General features: G+C 42.8%; 1 protein-coding gene across 2 annotated transcripts in view; it reads right to left on the bottom strand.

Annotated features, from left to right (window-relative positions):
• LOC123755771 (uncharacterized) overlaps nucleotides 1-25,969 on the bottom strand; it is a gene marked incomplete at its 3' end in the record, with an annotated part of 249,077 nt that overhangs the window by 65,104 nt on the left and 158,004 nt on the right. Inside the window, 3 exon segments of one of the 2 annotated variants that reach the window (XM_069300074.1) lie at nucleotides 6,066-6,265; nucleotides 20,135-20,257; nucleotides 21,345-21,450. In XM_069300074.1, the coding sequence (XP_069156175.1) occupies nucleotides 6,066-6,265; nucleotides 20,135-20,257; nucleotides 21,345-21,450 (429 nt within the window). 2 annotated transcript variants of the gene reach the window in all.

Here is a 25,969-nt window from a genome sequence, read left to right as displayed (position 1 = left end):
GCACTTTACACATAAATTATGTCATATTTTGCCCTCTACCAGGGAAGGTACCCAGAGAGGTAGGCAAATCAAAATGGACCATTGTCTCATTGAAATTTGTGAGCTATATGTCCTCAAAATAGCAAAAGAACTTCCCCAGAAAGAAAACATACAAGCAACACATCATTCAACTTCCCCCCCCCCCCCAGGGAGAGAGGAAGCTGGCAACCCACTATCAGTTCTTGATTGTTAGTAATTACCTAAGTGTAATTACCTAAGTGTAGTTATAGGATGAGAGCTACGCTCGTGGTGTCCCGTCTTCCCAGCACTCTTTGTCATATAACGCTTTGAAACTATTGACGGTCTTGGTCTCCACCACCTTCTCACCTAACTTGTTCCAACCGTCTACCACTCTGTTTGCGAAAGTGAATTTTCTTATATTTCTTCGGCATCTGTGTATAGCTAGTTTATACCTATGACCTCTTGTTCTTAAAGTTCCAGGTCTCGGGAAATCTTCCCTATCGATTTTATCAATTCCTGTTATTATTTTGTATGTAGTGATCATATCACTACATATAGTGTTGGTGATTGGATGTTGACTTGGACCACAATTTCTTTTCTGGATATTTGCCTTAACTGTTCCTACGCTTATTGTGAGCCGGCCTGGCATTCTACAGGGTACTGGGGCTACATGCTTCTAGGGTTAGGGTTTCCTTCCCTAGGTGCTTCGTGAGTACTGCCTTTATGTCTCAGGGTTATCTTGTTTGGGGCGTTCGGGAAACACACCCTGTTAGAGGGCATCCTTGCTTGTGGTTGTCCTCGCTCTTGGGGCGAGTCAGGGGTCTTCAGCTTTCCGCCTTGACCCGGGTAGGGGTGCATTTCTTTGCTGGTGGAGTGCACTGCGGCTAGCACCACCTGCATTACTATCACAAGTGGTGGCCGATGTTTATCTCTGGCTGCTATTTGTCCAGGTTCTGGCTCTGGTACCCAGTAGGCAAGAAGAACTCTGCGACTGATAACCCCAACTAATATAGCACTTTATCAATAGGATAGCTTCAGGGAGCCAATGGGGCATCCCACAGAAAATCACTTATCAGAATATGTCACTTAACAAATTATGTACCGTGTTTTGACTGTTGACCCCAAAACCTTTTCACCTCTTTCTTCTTGTTCTCATCAAACTCACTTATACATTAGCAAAGTAAAGCCAAGTTATAGTTACATAACTCATACAAAATGTTAATACCTTATGCAGCCCATTCAGAATTAACTGTCAATGTCTCTCATCGCATAAACCTCAATAATATTAAATATATTATTTCTCCCTCTGTTCTCCCCATCCACCACATCATTCTATTTAATAAACAATGGCAGAATTAAAATAAACTATGCTTAACTTCCTTACATTTTGCTTCATAAATGCAACATTTCCTCCTGTCATCATCAAGCTTCACACAATTTATAATTAACAGCATTTTTGGTGCATTATTTATAATCTTCTCAATTTGAACAAAAAAAATTACTAACAAAAGTACCTTCAAGAAAGGACAACTGAACTTGACATTGGTTCATTTTATTACTTGCAGCTTTATGACAAAGCTAAGTCATGTTGGGTAGAAATTAACATATGGACTAATTTACAGTGCCCATTGGGGCACTGTAAATCACCACATCAAAAGTGAGAAATAAGGAACAAATATCTTCTGTTATTCTAAATATTCCACTCTCATAACTAAGTTATGAGAGAATTATGCATATGATGCATAACTAAGTTATGAGAGTTAAAAGATGTTAACTCTCAACTTTTTTTTTTCTTAAGAGCAGATGTTATGAATGTAATGAAATGCCATTTTCTGCGTGAGACCAGGATGCTCCCCAGAGCTATACCTGGCTGATGTGTATATATTAGACTGTGGCAACCGTCAATCGAAGGAGTTCTAGGCCTACCGGGAACCAGAGCCAGAACCTGGCCCCCTCAAGAGAGGCACGAGGAGCAATGGCCTAAAGACAACCCCGTGTAATTGGAAGCAGTCTTTGTCTGCCATCTACCAGGTCAGGAACCCAGAAAGATAGGAATCTCAAAACAAACTACTGCTGATCAAAAATAAGGAAACAAACATGACATCACAACCGCTGTGCATCCGTCTGCGCAACCTTCCCCTACCCGGGAGGGGAAAGGTGGGGGTCCCAGATCTCCACCCCGGCAACTCGCCTCAGTTCAGAGGGCGAGTATCATAAACGCGAAAACTGCCGACCGAGAGGGAGGGATGCAGGAAGGGATGCCGGGAAGCCTCCGGGTCTCACCCAGAAAATGACTTCATTACGTTCAACTTTGGTTTTCTGTGGAGAGCCCCTTTGGCTCCCCGAAGCTACCTAACCAAAGATATGAAGAAAATGGACTCGCCCAGGAAGCGGTCATCACTCGCTCCTCAACTCAAAGTCAAGACACAAGGTTGCAACCTGCAACCCAAGCCTATACACGCCTGAGAAGGACTAGGAACAAGGTAACCTGCAAGGTAACCCTGTTCGACCTCCAATAGCCCCGTGCCCAAAAGATAGGCCAGGACATTACCAAAGCAGCAGCCGAATGCCAAACTAACGAATGGCGTGGACACGGGGAAGGACCACAGGCTGGCTTAACTGTATAATCCTGCGGACAACCTGGGAGACCCACGCCCTGAAATAGTGAAGAAGGGGAAACTGGGTCACCCCAAAGTGCGTCCTCTGCCACTGAGGCCGTAACACACAAATAACACGAAGAGCCACAGACAAAACATGATGCACCCCTGGCCGAACCAACCAAGCATCAACAACTCGAGGACCCCTCTGGAAAGCAGCAGACACACTTTTCTTCACCAGAAAAGAAGGAGACGGCTGTAAACGAAGAAAAGACCACCAGGACTTAAAGAGCAGAACCCCCTGCTCCGGAGGAGAGCATGAAACTCTCCGACCCGACCCCCAGAGGCTAAAGCCAACAAGAAAAAGAGCCGTAGAAAACAGTCCTGAATCGAGAGGGCCACCCCCCCAAACCGAGGAGACAGGAGAAGAGAGAACCCGGTGCAATGACCAGGACAGCTCAAGGGCGCACGAGCAGGCCGGAGGTGAAAACAATGCCTGAGAAAACTTGCAGAATGGAGAAGAAGTGAAATCCACCCAAAATGCAAGCCGCAGTGGCTCTGCCAGTGCCATCCAAAACGAGGTGACAGTATCTGGCATAAGAAGAATGTCCTGAAACAACCAAGAGAGAAAGGACAAAACCAACCAGAAATCGAAGACAACCTACAAAGAGACAAGTCCCGAAAAGGCCACCAGGAAATTTCATACTGCGGTCAAGACGAAACATGCAGGTGGGACACCAACTAAGCCACCTGATCACCATACAAGTGGTGATAAACCCGCGTCAAAAAGACCAGACGCAAGAAGCAGAGAAGATCGAACCAGCCACATACCGGAATGGACCAATCTGCTGAAAGAGGTGGAGGCGCGGGAAGACCCTTGCGTTCGGACATTAGCAAGAAGCGCCTGAAACCAGGGCTTGGCCAGCCACCAAAGGACTACTCATTCCTGGTATCTCTAAACTAACCAGGACCCGGAGCAACAACCGAACCGGTGGGAAGAGGTACAGGTAACCTCAACTCAACCAGTCCAGCCGAAAGGCATTGACCCCGACGGCTTCGCAGTATGAGAAGGGCACCACATACACTGGGAGACACCTCGACCAAGTCGATGAGGAGAGGTCCACCTCCAGATGCCTGTACGTCCGGCAGAGCCAACTGAACGAGTGTGTCGACCGTCCATTCCACGGATAGGAGAATAAACCGAGACAGACCATCTGCCAGGACATTTGACACCCCCTGAACGTTAACCGCCAGAAGAGCCAAACCCCGAGAACACAGCAAACGAGTCACCTGAAGCGACCAGCCCCAAAGAGCCAAGGACCACATCGAACCCCCGCGGTTCAGACAATGAACCACAGGGGAGCAGTCCAGAGCCGGATCATTGCTCCATGAGCAACACGAATCCTTTGAAGTGAAAGCCACATCATTGCAATCTCCTGCGCCATGCTGCAAGCCCGACGGAAGGACGAACCCACTGACTGGCCGGCCTGATAAGCACTGGTCACAAAACCCCAGCTGGGAGATGAGGCATCCGTAGACACATTGAGCAAGGGCTCGGGGAGGCATCAGGGCATATAACCCCGAAAAACCCTCAGAGGAAGCCGGCGACAGCAGCCAATGCATGGTACCAGGGATCCGAACATAGCGATCACAAGATCGGCAGAAGGAACGTCCCCGAAGAAACCAGAACATCCGCCGAAGCCAGATCCGCCCCGACAGGTAAACCAGCACAAGACCCAGCCCAGTCCGAACCTGAGAGGGAACCAAATGGGACTTCCTCCAGTACACCAATAACCCAAACCCGGTGAGATGGTAAGGAACCAAATCCCTGGCGAGCAGACACACGGATTGACTGGGAGCCCACACCAGCCAATCGTCGAGGTAAGCCAGAATGCAAACGGGTCACCACGACCCGTTAAGGCGTGTGGACACGCAAGGTGCCAGATCCAAACTGCTTGGGAAGGCAACGAAAGCGGTAAGTGTCTCCACGACAAAACCGAGCCAGTCCCTGAAGCCGGACCAAAAGCAGCCGGATCCAAGACAGAGTGGTCATCTGAAGGAGGGGCAAAAGACCCAGGGGATCAGACGGGACAAGTCCAGTATGAATCGCAGATCTGCTCAATCCAGTTTCGGAACTGAAAACAGGTGGGGAAACCCACTCCTGGATGACCTGACAGCGTGCAGGGGAAGAGGTCTGCCCCGCAAGCCCCAATCCCCCCGAAGGAGAAGGAAAGAAGCAACGCCACCGCAGGCCAGAGGAAAAGGACCCGAATTGCCCACGAATCGTGGGACCAGGCAAGAAAAAACGGCGCAAGCCTCCCCACTATCGCCCTGCCAACAGGGCGAACAGTGAAAGGGCTGAAGACCCCTACGAGAGCCCAACTGATACTCAGAGCGATCACCGAGCCAACGACTCCATATGAGGGCCAGTCCTGAATCTGGCACTACCGGCTTACGACGACCGAAGGAACCCCGAGATCTGGCTCGGCCCTTCTGGGCAAGACCTCCATGGTCCCTCCGGAGAGCCTACCAGTCTGACATAGGCCGTCAACTACACGAACCTGCCTGCAGAAAATGCACCACCACAGACTCTGCAACAGCAAAACTAAAAAAAAAAATGCAAAGGCACAACGTCTCCAGGTGAACAGAACCGGTCGTTATACGCACAGTATATCAGAAAGCTGCACAGTACCTTATGCCCCAGCCAGTGACAAAACTACCTCCTACCCAAGGGCGAACAGGGGTAAGAACCACCCCAGATGAACCCCCAAGGGCGGGCAATCACCAAGCAGCGACAGAACCACACAGAGGTAGCTGCTCCTGAAAGGCTCATGGAAGATAACCCTGAGGCCGCAAAGGCAGTACTTACAGGGCACGTAGGGAAGGTAGCCCTAGGTGCATGCAGCCCCAGTACTCTTGTGTTAATTCTGGCTCACACACCACCAACACAGAGCACTGCTGAAAGAGGTGCACTGCAGCAAGCAGCACTGCACAAAGAGTGGAGCCAGAGCGATCGACAGTCACCAACAGCCTCTTGAACTGATGCAAGTTGCCAGAGTGGAGGTTTGGGACCCCCCCGTCCCCCTCCCGGGGAGGGGGGTTGCGCAGATGGATGTGCGGCGGTTGTTGTGACATCATACTTGTTTCCTTATTTTTGATTGAGGAGTTCTGTTTGCTAGTTTGGCTTTCAGTTTGCAATTTTTGACCAGCAGTAGTTTGTTTGAGATTCCTACCTTTCTGGGTGCCTGACCTGGCAGACAAAGACTGCTTCCAATTACACAGGGGTGTCTTTAGGCCATTGCTCCTCGTACCTCTCTTGAAGGGGCTAGGTTATGGCTCTAGTTCCTGGTAGGCTTAGAACTCCTTCGATTGACTGTTGCCAATGGTCTAATATATACACATCAGCCTGGTATAGCTCCAGGGAGCTGAAGGGGCTCTCCACAGAAAAAATATGAATCTTTTACTTACTGTGTTGTCACCATTGGCAACAGCAACATACTGATGGTTTCAATAGTGTAGCCAAACATACAAAGGCGGCGATCACCACTGAATGTGTGCATCACTGCACCATATTCCTCCCCATTGACAGCAACATTTCCTTGGCCATTTACAGATGGTTCAGGTAGCAGATCACCTTCGTAATCAGCATACAAGTCTTCCAAAGTAAACTGTCAGAGAAAGCAAATTTCCTGTAAGTTAACAGTAATTCACACAAATTTTTATTACAGTACTTATCACAAGTTTTCACTAGGTTCAATAATGCCACTATTTCCTTACATATTCTGCAGATTTCAACATTACACTAAACAATAATTTAATAAACAAATATCATTGAGATAAGCCTCAGGCAAGGCACTGGAACCAGTTAGTTTATTTTGCCTGATTTACCCGAGGGCCACTAACACTAGTGGCCTCGACAGGGACAGGAAACAGGCAGCTTGCCTGAGGTCCACCCCCCCCCCCCACACACACACACACACACGATAGAAATGAAGAAAAATTCTTTTTTCTACAAAGTGTCAGGGACTGGAAAGCTTGTGAAATGGTACATAAAGACAAAGCAACAAAATCATTAAAGGAAAGGGGTGCAAAGAACAAAGGAAAGAGGAACATGTTCCTGAAAATAGTATACACCAACAAAGATGGAGCGAGATCGAAAATATTGGAGTTGAAGGATATAATCAAGCTCAAAGTCCCAGATATTGTCGCACTAACAGACACAAAACTTGAAAATATTTTAAACGAAGCCGTGTTCCCAAGGGGCTATACAGTTTGGAGACTTGACAGGAAAACTAGGAAGGGAGGAGGAGTGGCTGTACTGGTGAAAGAACACCTGAAGGTAAGAGTTAAAAATTGAAAACCCTAGAGATATTGACATAATGGCATTGCAGGTCTGGAATCAAGATGATAAGCTGATAATTTTAAATGCCTACAGCCCACCAGCAAGCAATACATGGACAAAGGAAGAACTGAATGACAAATGAGAGGGCCTTATAATGGTCATGAGAGAGATTATGGTAAGAGCTGGCAAAGATAAATCCCGATTGTTGGTACTGGGGGAATTTAACTTTAAGGCAATAGACTGGGAGGCCTACGAGACAAGAACAGAGGACATTTGGACAGGCAGATTTGTAAACCTCATCTTGGAGACATTTATGTATCAACACGTCAAGCAGGCCACAAGAATGAGGGAAGGGGATGTTCCGTCAATACTGGATCTAATATTCACCAGGAAAGAAGAGGAGGTACAGTATTTGACATCCAGTACCTTCCTCCCTTGGAAAAGAGTGATCATGTCCTCTTGGACATTAAATACGCTTTGCGATATAATCTAGTAGAGAATGGGGACATTGAAACAGTTGTTAAACTATTTCAAGAGAGGAAGCTATGGGGAACTTAGAAATTTTTTTCATGGGTATAATTGGACAGACTTGCTGCTAGGTAAGGAAGTAAACGAGATGTATGCCATATTTTGCAAAATATATGATAAAGGCACACAAACATTCATACCAAAACAGAGATGCAGACTAAGGAAACAGGATTGGTTCAACAGAAATTGCGAGAGGGCCAGAGATCAAAAGACACAGGCATGGAATCATAGGAAGAGGCCAAACCCCCAAACATACCAGCGATACAAAGATGCGAGAAACAACCACACGTCAGTAAGGAGAGAGGCAGAGAGGAACTTTGAGAATGGTATGACAGACAAATGTAAATCAGATCCAGGCCTTTTCTATAAATTCATTAAAAGCAAGCTGCAGATAAAGGATAATATTCAGAGTAAAAATGGGGGACAGATACATGGAAAATTAAAAGAAAATATGTGAAACATTAGACGAAAAGTTCTAGAAGTGTGTTTGTACCAAATGAGATCTTCAGAGAGTCAGACACAATAAGAATTCCAGAGAACAACAGAGCACATAGAGGTGTCTAGAGAAGAAGTGAAACAAATGCTCTTGGAGCTAAGTAAGAACAAAGCAGTTGGCCCAGATGGAGTTTCACCATGGGTTCTGAATGTGCAGTTGAGCTCAGCATTCCACCTCGGCTGATTTTTCAGACATCCCTGTGTACAGGAGTTGTAGTAGATGAGTGGAAACAGGCTAACATCGTTCCAATCAACAAAAGTGGCAGCAGGGAAGACCCCCTCAATTATAGACCTGTATCATTGACAAGTGTAAGTCAAAACATTGGAAAAAATAATAAAAACTAAATGGGTAAAACACAGAAATAATATAATATCAGACAGACAGTATGGTTTTCGATCTAGAAGATCCTGTGTATCAAATTTACTTGGTTTCTATGATAGAGCCACAGAGATTTTACAGGAAAGAGATGGTTGGGTTGATTGCATCTATCTGGACCTAAAAAAGGCTTTCGACAGAGTTCCACATAAGAGGTTCTGGAAACTGGAAAATATTGGAGGAGTGACAGGTAAGCTTCTAACATAGATGAAAAATTTTCTGACTGATAGAAAACTGAGGGCAGTAATCAGAGGCAATGTATCGGACTGGAGAAATGTCACAAGTGGAGTACCACAGGGTTCAGTTCTTGCACCAGTGATGTTCATTGTTTACATAAGCCAGATGGAATACAGAAATATATGAACATGTTTGCTGATGATGTAAAGATAATAGGAAGGATAAGAAACTTGGATGATTGTCATGACCTTCAAGAAGACCTGGACAAAATACGTATATGGAGCACCACTTGGCAAATGGAATTTAATGTGAATAAATGCCATGTTATGGAATATGGAATAGGAGAACAGAGATCCCACACAACCTATAAATTATGTGAGAAATCTTTAAAGAATTCTGATAAAGAAGAGAGATCTAGGGGTGGTTCTAGATAGAAAACTATCACCTGAGGACCACATAAAGAACATTGTGCGAGGAGCCTAAGCTTTCAAACTTCAGAATTGCTTTTAAATACAGTGGAACCTCGAGTGACGAGTGACTCCAGTTACGAGCATTTTGAGTAATGAGCGAGCCACTCGCAGAAAATTTGTCTTGATTGACGAGCTTTCGCTCAATTAACGATCAAACCACATGGTGCTTCCTAGCATTCCCGCTGGTTCTCTGATGTCTCTGACAAAGGCAGAGTTGTTTCTCAAGACGAGCATTTCACACGACGAGCTTGGCGCCGGAACGGATTAAATTCGTTAATCAAGGCACCACTGTACATGGATGGCGAAATACTAAAGAAATTGTTCACGACTTTTGTTAGGCCAAAGCTTGAATATGCAGCGGTTGTATGGTGCCCATATCATAAAAAGCACATCAGCAAACTGGAAAAGGTGCAAAGACATGCCACTAAGTGGCTCCCAGAACTGAAGGACAAGAGCTACAAGGAGAGGTTAGAGGCATTAAATATGCAAAAACTAGAAGATAGAGAAAAAGAGGCATATGATCACTATGCACAAAACAGTAACAGGAATCGATAAAATTGATAAGGGAAGAATTCCTGAGACCTGGAACTTCAAGAACAAGAGGTCATAGATTAAAACTAACTAAACAAAGCTGCCGAAGGAATATAAGAAAATTCACTTTCCCAAATAGTGGTAGACAAAACAAGTTAGGTGAGAAGGTGGTGGAGGCCAAAACCATCTGTAGTTTCAAAGCGTTATATGACAGAGTGCTGGGTAGACAGGACACCACGAGCATAGCTCTAATCCTGTAACTAAACTTAGGTAATTACACACAAAGGAGATAACATCTTGGTCAGAAAAAGCTGTAGAAGCAAGAGTGGTAGATACAATTGTTGGGCTAGTGGAAGGTCTTACAACCAAAGAGAATGTCTGTGACTACAGGAGAATTGGCAGGTATGAAAAAGGGAGAGATCGACCCTTGAGGCTCACCCTGAATGGTGCTAAACAGATGGAAGTAGTACTAAGGAATGTTGGGAAATTACAAAGTGATGAGGAGGGGGAAATTATGGTCATTAAGACAAGATCTTTTAAAAGAAGACAGAGAAGCTGAAACTGAACCTCGTAGAGGCAAAACGTCTAAATGAGAGCAGGAACAAAGAAAAAATAATTTTTTTATTTCTATAAGGTGATAAGGGTAGGCGAGCCAGTAAAATGGTACAAACAGGCAAACCAACAAGATCACTAGAGAAAGGGGTTAGTGAAGAATAAGGAGAGAGGGAACATGTTCCTGAAAATTGTATACACCAACAGAGATGGAGCGAGATCAAGGATACTGGAGTTAAGCGATGTAATACAGCTGCAGACACCAGTCAGTGTTGCACTCGCGGAGACATAACTTGAAGATAATATATTACGCAAGGTCAGATTCCCAAGGGGATACCAGTTTAGAGACTGGACAGAAAAATTAGGAAATGCAGTGGCATTGCTGTGCTGGTGAAAGAACACCTAAAGGTAAACAAAATAATGATTGCCAATCCACGAGAAGTTGACATAATAGCACTGGAGATCTGCAATCAGGATGATAATCATGCGACACATGGACAAAGGAGGAGCTGGATAATAAATGAGAGGGTCTTCTAACAATAATGAGAGGGGTTATAGTGAGAGCGGATGAAGATCGTTCACAACTTTTGGTAGTCGGTGGCTTCAATTTGAAATCCATAGACGGAGGCATATGAAGCTAGAACAAAGGACTTTTAGACCTGTAAATTCGTAGATCTCATCCTAGAAACATTCATGTATCAACACGTTAAACAAGCTAAGGGGATGAGGGATTTGATATTTTCCAGGAAAGAAGTGATATTTAACATTCAGTACTTTCCTCCCTTGGGTAAAAGTGACCATGTCTTTTTGGGAATAAAGTATGCAATGTGTTATAATCTGGAAGAAATTGAGTAAGTTGAAGCAGTTGAAAAACTTAATTTCAGGAGAGGACATTATGGGGAACTAAGAGATTTCTTTAAGGAATATGACAGGAAAGACTTGTTGTTAGGCCAGGAAATAAATGAGTTGTATGTCAAGTTTTGTGAAATATATGATGCACAACAAAATTTATACCAAAGCAGAGATGCAGAACTAGGAAACAAGTTTCGTTCAATAGAAATTGCGAGAGGGCCAGAGACCAATAGACACAAAAATGGAATCAATATAGGAAGAGGCTAAACTACCAAACATATCAGCAATACAAAGATGCGAGAAACAACTACATGGCAGTGAGGAGAGAGGCAGAAAGAAATTTTGAGAAAGGGATAGTGGACAAAGGTAAAACAGGACCAGGCCTTTTCTATAGATTCATCAACAAAAAATTGTAGGTTCCTAATAATATTCAGGGGTTGAAGATTAGAAACAGATTCATGGAAAATAAAAAGAAAATATGTGAAACATTAAATTAAAAGTTCTAGAAGCGAGTTTGTACAAAATGAAATCTTTAGGGAACCAGACAATATGAATTCGAGAGAACAACAGAGCACGTAGAGGTGTCACGAGACGAAGTTAAAAAAAAAAAAATATATATGCTCAAGGAGCTAAGCAAAGCAGTTGGCCCAGATGGAGTTTCACCATGGGTTCTGAGAGAATGTGCACCTGAGCTCAGCATTCCACTTCAACTGATTTTTCAGGCATTTCTGTGTACAGGAGTAAGCAAATGTTTGGAAAAAGGCTAACATAGTTCCAATCTACAAAAGTGGCAGCAAGGAAGACAACCCCCTCAATTATAGACCTGTATCATTGACAAGTTTAATAGTCAAAATATTGAAAACAATAATTTAAAGTAAATGGGTAGAATACCTGGATAAACAACTATATAATATCAGACAGACAGTATGGTTTTCGATCTGGAAGATCCTGTGTAATGAATTTACTCGGTTTCTATGATCGAGCGCCACAGAGATTTTACAGGAGAGATGGTTGGGTTGACTGTATCTATCTGGACCTAAAAAAGGCCTTCGACAGAGTTCCACATAAGAGGTTGTTCTGGAAAATGGAACATATTGGAGAAGTGACAGGTAGGCTTCTAACATGAATGAAAGATTTTTTAACCGAGAGAAAAATGAGGGCAGTAATCAGAGGCAATGTATCGAAGTGGAGAAATGTCACGAGTGGAGTACCACAGGGTTCAGTTTTTGCACTAGTAATGTTCACTGTCTACATAAACGATCTTCCAAATGGAATACAGAATTATATGAACATGTTTGCTGATGATGCTAAGATACTAGGGAAGATAAGAAACTTAGATGATTGTCATGCCTTTCAATAAGACCTGGACAAAATAAGTATATGGAGCACCATTTGGCAAATGGAATTTAATGTGAATAAATGCCATTTTATTGAATGTGGAATAGGAAAACATGAACCCCCACACAACCTATAAATTATGAGAAAAATCTTTAAAGAATTCTGATAAAGAAAGATCTAGGTGTGTTTCTAGATAGAAAACTATCACCCGAGGACCACATAAAAAACATCATGCGAAGAACCTATGCTACAATTTCTAACTTCAGGATTGCTTTTAAATACTGTGCAGTACATGTATTTTGCTATAAATAGCAAAGAAATTGTTCACGACTTTTGTTAGACCAAAGCTGGCATGTGTAGCGGTTGTATGGTGCCCATATTTTAAAAAGCACATCAACAAACTGGAAAAGTTGCAAAGAAGTGTAACTAAATGGCTCCCAGAACTGAAAGACAAGAGCTACGAAGTGAGGTTAGAGGCATTAAATATGCCAAAACTAGAAGATAGAAGAAAAAGGAGGTGATGTGATCACTATGTACAAAATAGTAGCGAGAATCGATAAAATTGATGGGGAAGAATTCCTGAGACCTGGAACTTCAGGAACAAGATGTCACAGATTTAAACTAAACAAAGCCACCAAAGAAATGTAAGAAAATTCACTTTCGCAAACAGAGTGGTAGACGGATGGAACAAGTTAGGTGAGAAGGTAATGGAAGCCAAAACCATCAGCAATTTCAAAGCGTTATATGACAGAGCGCTGGGAAGATGGACCACAAGCATAGCTCTTATCACATAATTACACTTAGGTAATTACACAAAAAAATAAAGTGTTGAATGTAATGAAATGCCTTTTTGGAAGAGCTTCCATGACTCCCTCTAGCTATCTTGCCGAGATTGTTCCACACTACAAAGCCACATCAGTTGCAGGGGTTCTGTTTGACCTACCAGGGACCAGAGCCAGAACCTAGTCCCTTTCACTGAAGTACAGACAGCAAATGACATTCTGCCATCTTACCGAGAAAGCATCCAGAAAGTCGGTGAAACTTTACAGACAACTTCAAGGTTCACAAGAAATGGTGCCTTGAAACTGTCAAGCTCCCCAAATGATTGAAAAAAAAATAAAAAATAATTCAGTTGAACCAGCTCAAACCCATTAGTACTGATCGCTGTCACCAGGTGTTTCAGAGCTTGGTCTTCTGCAAACTTGCCATTAAATTCTGTAGCAGATAAAAATCACCCCAGTGAACCGACAAACCTGGACGGGAGGGAGGGAGGCAAGGCTCCACCAGGGCTCTACCAGAGGCCTTTCATTACATTCAGTGCTGGAGGTTTCTAGGTGAACCCCTTGGTGGCTCCCTGTAGCTAACACAGAAAGAAGAGTGAATTCCTGGGAGGGGAAACCACTGCCTGGGAAATGCTGCCCAGGGCAACACAGAACCAACAAGGACCAGAGATACTGACTAAGTACCTGGTTGCCATAACACACTGACTGCAAAAATCCCAGAGCTGAATATCTGCCCAAGACATTAGAAAACACCCCCATGAAAGCATCATATTTGCAAACATCATGGGCCTGGGGGTAGAGTGCAGGCAGGCCAGATTTGATAGCAGTGGACAACCCGAGATATACGAGCCTTAGAATGGGGCCAAGAAGACCTCGCAGTGTCCACTGAAGCAAAGCCAGTGGGCATTCAGGTAGCAATGAACAGCTGTCATGGGACAACAAATGACAGAAAACATATAATAATTACAAATTTGGCTATGGGTGCATCATCTTTTGTGTCCAGTGGCAGCAGTTCATTGCTACTTGCATGCCACTGCAAGTATCAGTGAATTAACTAAGCATCAATAACCAACAGTCCCATCTGGAAGCCTGCCGACTCATTCCTCACCAGAAAAGACGATGGCTGCAAAAAAAAGAACACCTAGCTAACCCCTCTCATCTCTGAAGAGCATGAAGCTCCCCAACTTGACAACCAGAGGCAAAAGCCAAGACGAAAACCACCTTTAAAAAAAAAAAAAAAAAAAGTAACTTGGAGCAAATGAGCAGACATGAACCTTGGGGAGGAGAGAAAAACTAGCACTGTCAAACAACCAAGATGGCTCAGGAGGAGCATGAGCAGGCAGGTGGTGACATAGCACTTGAGGCAACTTTAACAGAATTGTAGGGTATGAACATTACACACAAGCAACAGCAGCTCCACCAACACTAAACAATAAGAAGTGACAGTATTAAGCATGAAATCCTGATTAAGAAAACTACTAAATAAAATAACACCACATGAACTGAAACGGAAGATGGAGACAGAAATACTCGAAACAGTGCCAAGCCATTCTGCCATTGGAACAAATGCAGGTGGGACTCCAATAACTCTGCCACCTGTATGCCATAGAATTGGAGACAGACCTGCGTCAGAAATTCCAGACGCAAAGGTATGAGAAGGTTGAACCAGCAAGGTACGGACCAATTTCCTGAAAAAGTCAGAGCTGCAGGAAAATGCCTAAGTTCAGACAATGGGTCAGAATATCTAAAAACCAAGGCTGAGTTGGCCACCAAGGAGCTTGAAGGATCATCCTCCCTGAGAAAGACTCCAGTTTGAAAAAAATCCCAAGCAACAACTGAACCGGGTGGGGTGTGTGTAAATGTATCCCCACAACCAGTCCAACCAAAAAGTATCCATTGCTAGAGCCTTGCAGTCGAGGAACAGAGCCATGTAGGGCGGGAAGATGTTGGTTTCATGGCAATACAAAGAGAATCCACTTTGGGGCAATCGAATGTCCTGCAAAGCCACCAAATGGGTATGTCTTCGACAGTCTACTCCATGGACATTGCATGGAACCTAGATAAACCTTCAGTGAGATTGTTGGAAATGCCCAACACACGGGTGCATAGAAAGCAAAACCCCAAGAATCCAGAAAATGAGCCACGTGCAACATTCGGCACTATATGGGGTAAGACCGATGAGGTCCACCCATGGTTCAGGCAATGAACCACCGGGGGGAGCAGTTAAAGTAGAACCAGAGCACAAACTTCAGGGGAAATAGGAGTTGTTCAAACCCAAAAAATTGAAGATGAATTTAAGGTCTGTCAAGTCCTCCTTCAAGACTGGGACCAATCAGAATGCCCAACAAAGGGATGAGGCTGGATGGACCATGTCCAAGTCAGACCACATTACAATGACCTTATACAGCAGTAGGGATCAAACCTGACCTGCTAGCTCCACTCTCAAAAGAGGGGGCAGACCTGACCAATTCCACTACTAGTCAAGGGAAACAACCCAAATAGTCGACTAACTACAGGACAAGGAGTCAGCAAAGCAAGCGAGACTACCTCCCATTGTGTATCAGAAATGAACTGTGAAATGGCTGAAGTGAGCCATGAGAGGCACCATCCTTCCATGATACAAGAGAGTGGTGACGAAGAGTGGAAGAAGAACCCCCTGCAGGAAGCACAACAGCCTATGAATCTGGCAACATGACAGCCTACCCCAACCAACAGCAGGCATTGCACAAGCCCTACCAGACTGCCTCCAAGAACAAAGAAAGAGAACCCCAGGTAATCAAAATTTGAGAAATTGGATGCCACAATGTAGCAGCCCTCTAAAGAAACTAACTATATCCTCAGGGAATAGGGGCAAATAATGGAGAGGCAAACAAAAGGGCTAAGGACCAAGTCAAATCTAAGGACTGGGCTAGGATGGCCTGCCAACATGCAAGATAAGCATGTAAAACATTGCCACCACCACTACGACACCGCAGGCACCAAGGCTTTGCACCCGGATTCAAGTCAAGTGAATCCACGTCCTCATGAAGTTTATCAAAGACTTCCATGAGGTCCTAAAAATGCATGACCTTTGCCAAGTTCATACATGCCCTGTGATTCTGTGCGATAATGGCTGCAGAATGCACAGGCAGCTGAATATTAATATGAAGCTGCCACTTATCAACATCCTTGGCAAGACCAAAAGCAAACACAATCAGTCCTTGAGTGAAGAATAATGAGGGAACCAAGAACACCAAGAAGACATTTAAGTAACATGAAGTGTCCAGTGTATAAGAAAGACAATCCCTATCAGGCCTTCCAAAGATGAGGTGTGGGTTGTCAGCCAGTCAGGAGGAGTCAAGTACATCATAACGCATCCAAAATGGTGATGCCGACTTGAACTCAAAGGATGCAGAAGTCCATGAAGAAAGCTGGATCCATCAAGGAAGTTAGGCCCAAATTCTGCAGCAAGTACCAAAATAGGTCCTCACAAACACTGCAGGGAAAACTCGGGAAGAGGAAACCACTTGAAAGACAAATCTGCAGGACTGAAAGGTACACAGAAATAGACCAAGGGAAAGCAGCAGATATATCAAATTCATGCTTAGTGAGAGGATAAGACGACTCCTCTCCTGTAAGCATACAACCCCTCTGATGGAACAAAACACTAAGAGGAATCAAAAGGCATTCAAGAGGCTAATTTTGCCAACTTCCAGCCACAGGAGCCTGCCATGAAGGCTTTGGAGTACAGCCAAAGTCCTTGCCTAATGTCTGGCAAAGAAAGATGTATTGTAATCCACAAGTTAGGAGAAAGTATTAACTAGAGAATCAAACACTACAACACTTAACAAATGATGATTGAAAGGAAAAGTAGTACATGTTAGTAATCAGACTGCGGTCACACATCGAGGTAAGGTCAGAGTGATTAAGACCGTCTTAGCTCACCCAAACTTATGTTACAGCCAGGTCATAAAGGGTGATCCAAAGTTCTTGTTCCAAGAAGATTGACATTTAATCTGATTATACCCTTCTTGGGATGCTGGGGTGTGGTGGTGAAGGTTGTGACCGCTGGACGGTAGTCTTGTAGAAGCAGAGGTTCTATCAAGTACTCCTCCTCTATATCCACCTGTGGTAGCGACGAAGCGAAACCAACAAAATGTGGGAACCTGATGTGATCTTGTTGACCAGAGTTGAATCTGCAGTGTGAGAGTAACCGGGTATGGAGTGTTGTAGTGATGATTTGGAGTTTGGGACTTAGGCTGAGGTTATGAGTTCTAGATGGTGATCCAGTAGGTCCAGTGTGTTTATTGGTAAGGGTAGCAAATTTAACAAAATTGGATATGTTATATTGTTAATTATTGTGCAAGTATTTTATATCATTAAATTAGAAAACCTGACAGCCTTTAATCACCTTCTGTATGTTCTCACATGAAAGTTCCAGTACAAACCTATTGGTATGCCTCAAGGGTCTGGGGTGTAGAAAATAGATTGTGGGGAAATAACTATTCATGAGGCAAATGAGATATGGTTGGGAAAATGTTGTGTCCAGAATGAATCTAGGCTCAGTGTTCATGACAGGTGTCCTCCCAAGGAGGAAGCACGGAGGAAGAATGCAGTTTTATAGAGGAAACTAGACTTGGTGGAACTAAAGGGCTCGATTGCCTCCACACTGGAGAAGGGGCAACCCACGGAACTTACAGAGTTAAACCGCGAGCTAAACCCTGCCCCAACTCTGAAACCCTCAGATGCTTTGGAGCTGCAAGCAGGGAAGAAGGAAGGACAAAAGAAAGGTGCACCACACCTGCAAGGGATTGAAGAGAAGGCATGATGGCAACAGCCAAGGTGGATCACCATCACCTCCAACTCGGGTCCCTAAACAAAGATACGTAGCAATTCCAGGGTATCCATCCAAGCAAATAGTTGTGAATGTTGAACCCGGTCAAATTGAGCCCATAAAGTGGCAGCTCCTTGATATACTTTCACTTCAGAAGCAGGATCAGAAAGGGCCACAACCCATAGGGATCAAATCCCATAAGATTCCTTGGTTACCTTGAGGTGCTTCCAGGGCTTAGCGTCCCCTCGGCCCGGTCGTCGACCAGGCCTCCTGGTTGCTGGACTGGTCAACCAGGCTGTTGGACGTGGCTGCTCGCAGCCTGATGTACGTATCACAGCCTGGTTGATCAGGTATCTTTTGGAGGTGCTTATTCAGGGTCATGTTGCCCAACGGGCAACATGGCAGAAGTATAAAAAATGATTGTTGCCATGTAGCAAACACACTGTGTGAGAGCAAGCTTGACAGGCCATTCTTTATACATAACTGGCCTCTTCAGAGACCCTCGGGAAAATACCAGGGACTGCTAGTTATATCCCAGATAGATGCTCTCAGGCACTGGGGATGCTTGCTAATAGAAAAGAAACAAAAAACAGCCCAGTGAACCAGGGGCCAGATTCACGAAGCAGTTACACAAGTACTTACAAACGTGTACATCTTTACTCAATCTTTGACGATTTAGGTTACATTTATTAAACAGTTTATGAGCATGAAAACTTCCCAATCAACTGTTGTTGTTGTTATAAACAGCCTCCTGATGCTTCGGAGCTCATTATTTGCTTAATAATTGTAAACAAAGTCGCCAAAGATTGAGAAAAAATAGACAGGTTCGTAAGTACTTGTGTAACTGCTTCGTGAATCTGGCCCCAGGGCTGCAAAAGGCGACTGCAGTGTGCAATAAGAATAGAGCATGTGAGCACCAAGTGCCCCCAACACAAGTGACTTGCATGCTACCAACCACAGGTCTAAACAGAGAAGCCAAAACAACACTTAAAATACTCAAGGTAAGGAACGTCACCCTGGTGGCAGGGCCCTGAAAGTGTGATCTTATGAACACATCAAAGTCACTATCAGTGCATGGGTAGCAGTAAACAAACACCAAGGGAAGTAACCACTTGAAACATTGTAGTTTAGAACACAAATTACCAAGTCCAAACAACACTGGACAGAAAACACACATGTGAAGCTATATTGGAATGATAAACAAGCAAATGGTCCCCAAAGGGTAAGTCCTAGGATGAGCAGCACTAAGTTTAGAAGCACTAGGCAACACATGAACAGAACTGAATGACAAGTTGGCAGAGGACTGAGCTCTAGGCTGCTTGATGGCAGTGATTAGTTTTAATGGCTTCAAGCTAGTTTTGAACGAGTTGTTTTGTTTTGTTTGAATAGTTTGGGGAGTTGTTTGGCAGTTTCAAGGTTTTGGTTCTTGTGAACCTAGCAGTTGTCTTATGTTTCACCGACTTTCTGAAAGTTTTCCTGACGAAATGTCAATGCCATTTTCTCTCTGGACCCCAAGGATGGTTGGCTGTGGTCTCTGGCAGGCCAAACAGAACTCCTGTGACTGATATAACTTTGTAATATGAAGCAATTTCAGCCAGATAGCTACAGGGAGCCATCAAGGGGTTCTCCCCAGAAAAAAATGAGTTAGAAATTGTTAGAAAGAAAATAAAATTAAATAGACCGTTACAAAAACAAATTTTATTCATCCTCTTAACCTACTCATTCACAACTCTCAATTTTTAGGTTATAGGGTGGCAGAGTGGCTGCCCCAAGAAGCTGGCAATGCACTGACTTACAATCCAAATCTCACTGACAGCAGTGACATTCTAATTCACTTTATATTGTTTTCTAGATAACAATCCACAATCTAATATATCAGTTGTCAGAGATGCTATCTGACAACCAATAAGAACAAATCAAATTTATATAATTTCATACCATTCACCAAGTATGACACTTTGAATAGGCAATTTTTGCCAATGCAAAAAAAACAAATTACACACATTTGAATCCAACCGTCTCGGGTCAATTCTTACCATCTAATCCCAGTAATGCATGAATGAGAAGAAAAAATAGATATACATTATACAACTTTTTTATGCTAAGCTAAAGTTAAATCCATTATTTTCTGAAAGATAATAATAAGAATTATTCATTAAAATTGTTTCTAGATATATCCACAAGTCAAAAAATGTTTCAGGTCTAAAACTATAAATATACAAGAAATAATGCATTTTAACACTTTAGTACTGTGTTAAAGTAGATTATCAAACATATTTACCTGCTCTTGAATCCACTGTGAATGAGGCCTCGACCTTGCAATGTGTAGCTTGAGCTCCTCATCCTTTGTTACAACCTTCTCAAGTGTGTCTACCAGCAACATGCGACCAGGCTTAAGCCGACCCTGGAAACCAACACAGAAGATATAGTGTGTGTGAGTAAACCAATATGCAATGGGAGCCAAGGCTGAGACAGGCACACTTCTGCATCACACTACAGTACTGTAGTAGTAGACTAAGCCACACGTGTGGACGAGCAAACATGGTTTCTTACACGTTTCCTCCCCACCCAGTGTGTTTTTGGCATTATTTTGCTATTATATTCTACAGTAAAATTCAAGAAAAAAATGGAAATAATCCAAAAAGAAGTATTTGCAATAATACTGGATTCTGTGCCTGGCTTAGCCAAGCATAAGGTAAACAAAAGGAAATCAAGATAGCACAACTGGAGGAAAGGTCAACTCTTCTCCGACTTTGCCTGCACCTGAAAATGTGAAAACCAAATATATGTAGAATATTTGTAAATATTGCATTGACAAAATGATGGTGCACATGAACATATTAATAACACTATTATACACATATTGATAATTTGGTAACTTCTCAGCAGGTCTCAATGTTGAAGTGGTGTTGGATCAACATCAATAATGTTTATCCACTGTTGGATCAACGTTATTGATATCGGTTCAACGTCACTTCAACGTCAAGTGTCTGCCGGGTAATCTAATCTAGCAATGAAAATCACGGTGATGTAAAAAAATGTGTGCGGATCCTCTTGGCCTTCTTACCTGATAAAACTTACCTGAGAAGTTGGCAATGGGAGACCTTGTAAAGAATCATATCAGTCAAAGTCAGTAGCCAATAAAGCTTTACTAAGAACTTGATGTGGAAATGTTAAACAAATAAACCGTATGATTCTTGAAAAAATCTAGCCCATTACAGACACAGCACAACAGCCGACACCACGACCTCCAGACTCTCTACTACCCGTTCCTGATCCCTGGGGGATGATCATGAAAATGAAACGCTATATTTGTGACGGAAAGATGGTCATGCTTTCAGTCACGTTGTCCTGAAATGATGATATGAATCATGATTTGATGATTAATGAAGATTTGTTTGGCAGATGCCATCATCATCTCGCCAATTCTGCCCAGCTGGACAGTCAGCTCACTACCCAACAGCTGGCTGGCAGATGCTGGCTCTGGTTACCTTCTGCAGAATATTCTCGGGCTCTGTGTCATATACGCCCACTTCTGAAGCCATCACCAGCACTCGATCTTTGGTGACGTAATAGCGAGAAGGACGCAGACCATTCCTGTTGAAGGGAGAGTCCGAAATGAGGCTGTTAGTTTTCTGCTTTCAGCATCATCTAGTATACGAGTTCAGATTAAGAACCATCCAAAGAGCGAGGCATTTTGTGCTTTAAGACACCTATGTTTCTTTCTGTATCTGACACACTTGTGGAGTAGAAATCCTGAGAACTTTGAAGGGTCACATCTTCAGATTCCACCCCCCTCAGTCATTCAATATTTTCCAGCATGCTGCATCACCTTTTCTTAAGATATGGGTTGTAATAAAAGAAAAGTGAAATTTAAAAAGATAGATTATTGCAGACAGAGCCGTCTTACCACATGGGCCCGATGGGCACTTGCCCGGGGTCCCCACGAGCATAGGGGCTCCACAAGCACAGGGGCCCCAAGAGCATAGGGGCCCCACAAGCACAGGGACCCCACAAGCATAGCACAAGTTCATTATGGAAGCAGGATGTTTAAATATTTAGGTCTTGTTGCAAGCACACTTATATAATGTAACCCTACATCCTGGTGTGGGACTAAATACTAAATATTTAAGATGTATATATTTCCAGGTGAATAATCCTTTCAGCAGAAATGAAACGTGATGTTTTGAGTGGAGCACAGAAGAGAGCTGCAGAGAAGGAGAAAATAGGAAAACTTCCAAAATTAACATCATGACTCAACATGGGTGCAATGACAGCCACTCATACCATTCCTTCAGATATAGCATTCACATCCATTCCATTCACCTGGGCTCTAGGAGACTCAAACCGCAGACCCCATGCATGCGAGGTCGAAGCTCTATCGACTAAGGTATTGAAGACCCCATGTGGCTTCACACACGTGGGGGCCTACTGTTAGAGTCTCCTAGAGACTTGAACCGTAGACATTAGATGTCAAACATTCATGTAGGTGATTGGAATATTTATTTCCACGGAAGTGTGGATGTTATCTACATCCATTCCCGCTACCAATCATCCAGTTTCAGCAGACATAACATCATTGCTTGTTGCTGCTGGTGATATTTTACAAGAGGAAATACCCAAATCTGTAACAATAAAAGAGTTCAATCCAAGAAAGAGATCCGGGGCTATGGAACATTAATGATACCAACACAATAGATTACTGTATTCGTAGTGGGCCCTCGTCATGTCAATCATGACAGCAACCTTTCAAACTCATGCAGAGTGTATAAAACAGCTGGAGTAGAGAATATAAAGGCAAGGTATACAGTACATCAAACAATGTGTTCAAACATGAACTGTGGAATGGCTAGTATGTAAAATATGAATGGCTACTCTATTCACCATCCCAAGGTGGCTTGTACTGCTTTGTATGTCCCATATTGTCCAAGAAAGAATCTCTCTTTGCTACATTGGGGTTCAATGACTGGAAGCACAGCAATGTTATTGTAGATCATGACACTGAAGAACATCTAAAGTGCATGACAGCATATTTGATAAGGCATAAAGAAACTGGAAGTGCAGATTCTTTATTACTTGAGCAGCATCGCTCAGAGCAGGAATATTGGCATAAAGTGTTGACGTGTTGTTTCTGTAATTCGCTTTCTTGCCTCTAGAGGTTTGCAATTTCAAGGAGAAAATCTGATCATTGGGTTAGCAAAAAATGGCAACCATTTAGGTATACTAGAGCTGCAGAGTGAATTTGACACATTCTTCCAAGAAAATCACAAAATGTATGGAAATCCTTGAAAAGGGAATCAGTCATTTATCTGCAAATATTTGTGAGGAATTTATTGAATTAATATGACATTCTTTAAGTAAAAGTGTCAAAGTATTATTCAATAATTGTAGATTCCACTCCAGACATCTTGTACACAGATCAATTGACATTTACTGTCCGATACATTGAAGGCTGCGAGTCTGTAGAACATTTCTTTATGTTCATCCCCATCTTTTTTCCATGGAGCAAAGGATATAACAAACACCATCATGGACTTTCTTAATGCAAACAAAATTCCACTATCAAACTGAAATGGTCAGTCATACGATAATGCCTCAAATATGTCTGGACAATGTACTGGATTGCAAGCACAGATTCATCAACTCAATGAGTTTGCCATCTATGTCCCCTGTGCTGGACACAACCTGAATTTGGTGGGAGTAAAAGCAGCAGTGTCAAATCAGTGCAGCAGTGTCTACAGACTGTCAAATTCTTTGACTTTTTTCAGCAACTGTAATAATTTTTTGCTAGTTCTACTCACCACTGGACTGTATTGACATCTTTAGGAAAAGATTTTGTGGGCAAGCATCTGTGACCCACTATGGTCAGCACATTTTGATGCTGTTCATGCTCTGTATGGGGGGGACACTATGGTCAGCACATTTTGATGCTGTTCATGCTCTGTATGGGGGGGACACTATGGTCAGCACATTTTGATGCTGTTCATGCTCTGTATGGGGGGGACACTATGGTCAGCACATTTTGATGCTGTTCATGCTCTGTATGGGGGGGACACTATGGTCAGCACATTTTGATGCTGTTCATGCTCTGTATGGGGGGGACACTATGGTCAGCACATTTTGATGCTGTTCATGCTCTGTATGAGGGTTTTGAGAAAATAAAACGTGTACAGTACTTAATTCTCTATCAGCTGACAATGAACAGCAAGTGAATACAAGTTGAGAGGCAGAAGGATTGAGCAACAAAAATGGAAAACCTGGAAATAATCTCTCAAAAATCTTCGGAATGACATGCTAGAAAGAATGAACAAAAACAAGGTCCTACAATCAAAGGATGTGAACATCTTTGTTGCCACAAATCATCTTGAGTCTATGAAAACCTATCTTCAGGAAACTAGCGACAAATTTGGTGAATATGAATTTAAAGGCAGGAGAATGTGTCCAGATGCATATTATAGTGATGGGAAAAAATGGGAACGAAAACTAAGTGTTGTGTCTTGGTAGATATGATGAATCAGCAGAAGAGGTACTGTACCTCTCATTAAATCACAAAAATTCAAGGTGGAAACTTTCCTCCCTATTCTAGACACTAATCTTTGAACTGACACAACATGCAGAGGTTTATTACCAGATTGGAAATCTGTTTCCTGTCTTCAGTGAATTAAAAACCATTGCTTCTGATGCACTAAAGAGAAAGTGTGAACATGTGGCTAATATGTATCACAAAGACATGAATTATTATGACCTTTTATATGAATGTGTGCATCTCTAGCACTACATGGCTCTTTATGAAAATTGCGAGAGAGTCCCTGCACTGTACAGAAAAATAACTTCGGATAATTTGAAATCTGTATTCCCAAATGTTGAAATTGCACTCCGAGTGTTCATGTGTATGATGGTGACCAACTGTACTGGAGAACATTCTTTTTCAAGATTCAAACTTATAAAAAACCTGCCTCAAAGCATAATGGGGCCAACATCGTTTGAACTGGCTTTCACTCATGTGCATGGAAAATGACACCCTGTTAACCATTAACCAATAACTAATAAAATAAATTAACCAATAAATGACCATTAACTTCAAGCCAATAATAAAGCAATTCTCTGAAAAAAGTGCTGCAAATGCTCGTTATAATGATAAGTTCGAAGTAATTTCATACTGTGCTATCTAATCTGTGTAGCTTACCGAGTATTAGTGATTTTTTAAGCCTTGTGTATTGCTCAAATGTTTATCATGTTGATTAGTTCCTGCTCTACAGCATGTTTTTAATGAACAAATCCATAAGGACCGTGACGAGGGTTCGAACCTACGTCCGAGAGGATCCCAGACACTGCCTTAATCGACTGAGCTACAACATGGTTATGAGAATTGCAACCGGAAAATCATCCTGATTTACCATCGGTTCCTGCAGTCTCTCCGAGATACAAACCAGGGTTTTACACAATTCCCCCATGCACCCGAGCTATGTCAATAGGCTGTTCTACCTCTTCGCCCTTACTTCATTACACACAGAAAACACAATAGTGTGATGCATCAAATGAACAAATCCCACCATTGGTAAATCAGGATGATTTCCCAGTTGCAATTCTTGTAACCATGGTGTAGCTCAGTCGATTAAGGCAGTGTCTGGGATCCTCTCAGATGTAGAGTTTGAACCCTCGTCACGCACCTTGTGGATTTGTTCATTTGATGCATCACGCTATTGTGATTTCTGTGTAATGCTTTTAATGTTTTAACATTAAACATTTCTTCTTGAAGTTCCAATAAAATAAATGTGTTTCAAAATGTCGACCATTTACTTTTTATCCCTGTGAGTGGTTGTTGTAGGAGCCCCAACACACAGGTTTGCCCAAGGCCCATAATGCTGTTAAGACGGCCCTGATTGCAGGCATAAATATTTCAGATACCATTTTATCCATTAATCTTTTTTGTATAGAACCCTTCAGAATTTCAGACATTATGAAAAATTAGTACCAATATACATACTAGCATAACAGATCTGACATTAAATAACAAAATTTAGTACTTTCTAAACATAGAAATATGCTAGAAGAAAACAAATATTTTAGATAATTAACAAATGACATTCAAAGCAGCAAATATCGAAGAACCATT

Source organism: Procambarus clarkii, chromosome 43 (genome assembly GCF_040958095.1).
Source record: "Procambarus clarkii isolate CNS0578487 chromosome 43, FALCON_Pclarkii_2.0, whole genome shotgun sequence".
In the NCBI taxonomy this organism is placed as follows: domain Eukaryota; kingdom Metazoa; phylum Arthropoda; class Malacostraca; order Decapoda; family Cambaridae; genus Procambarus; species Procambarus clarkii.
Note: the sequence above shows the minus strand (reverse complement) of the source record. Positions and strands in the feature narration are given on the sequence as shown.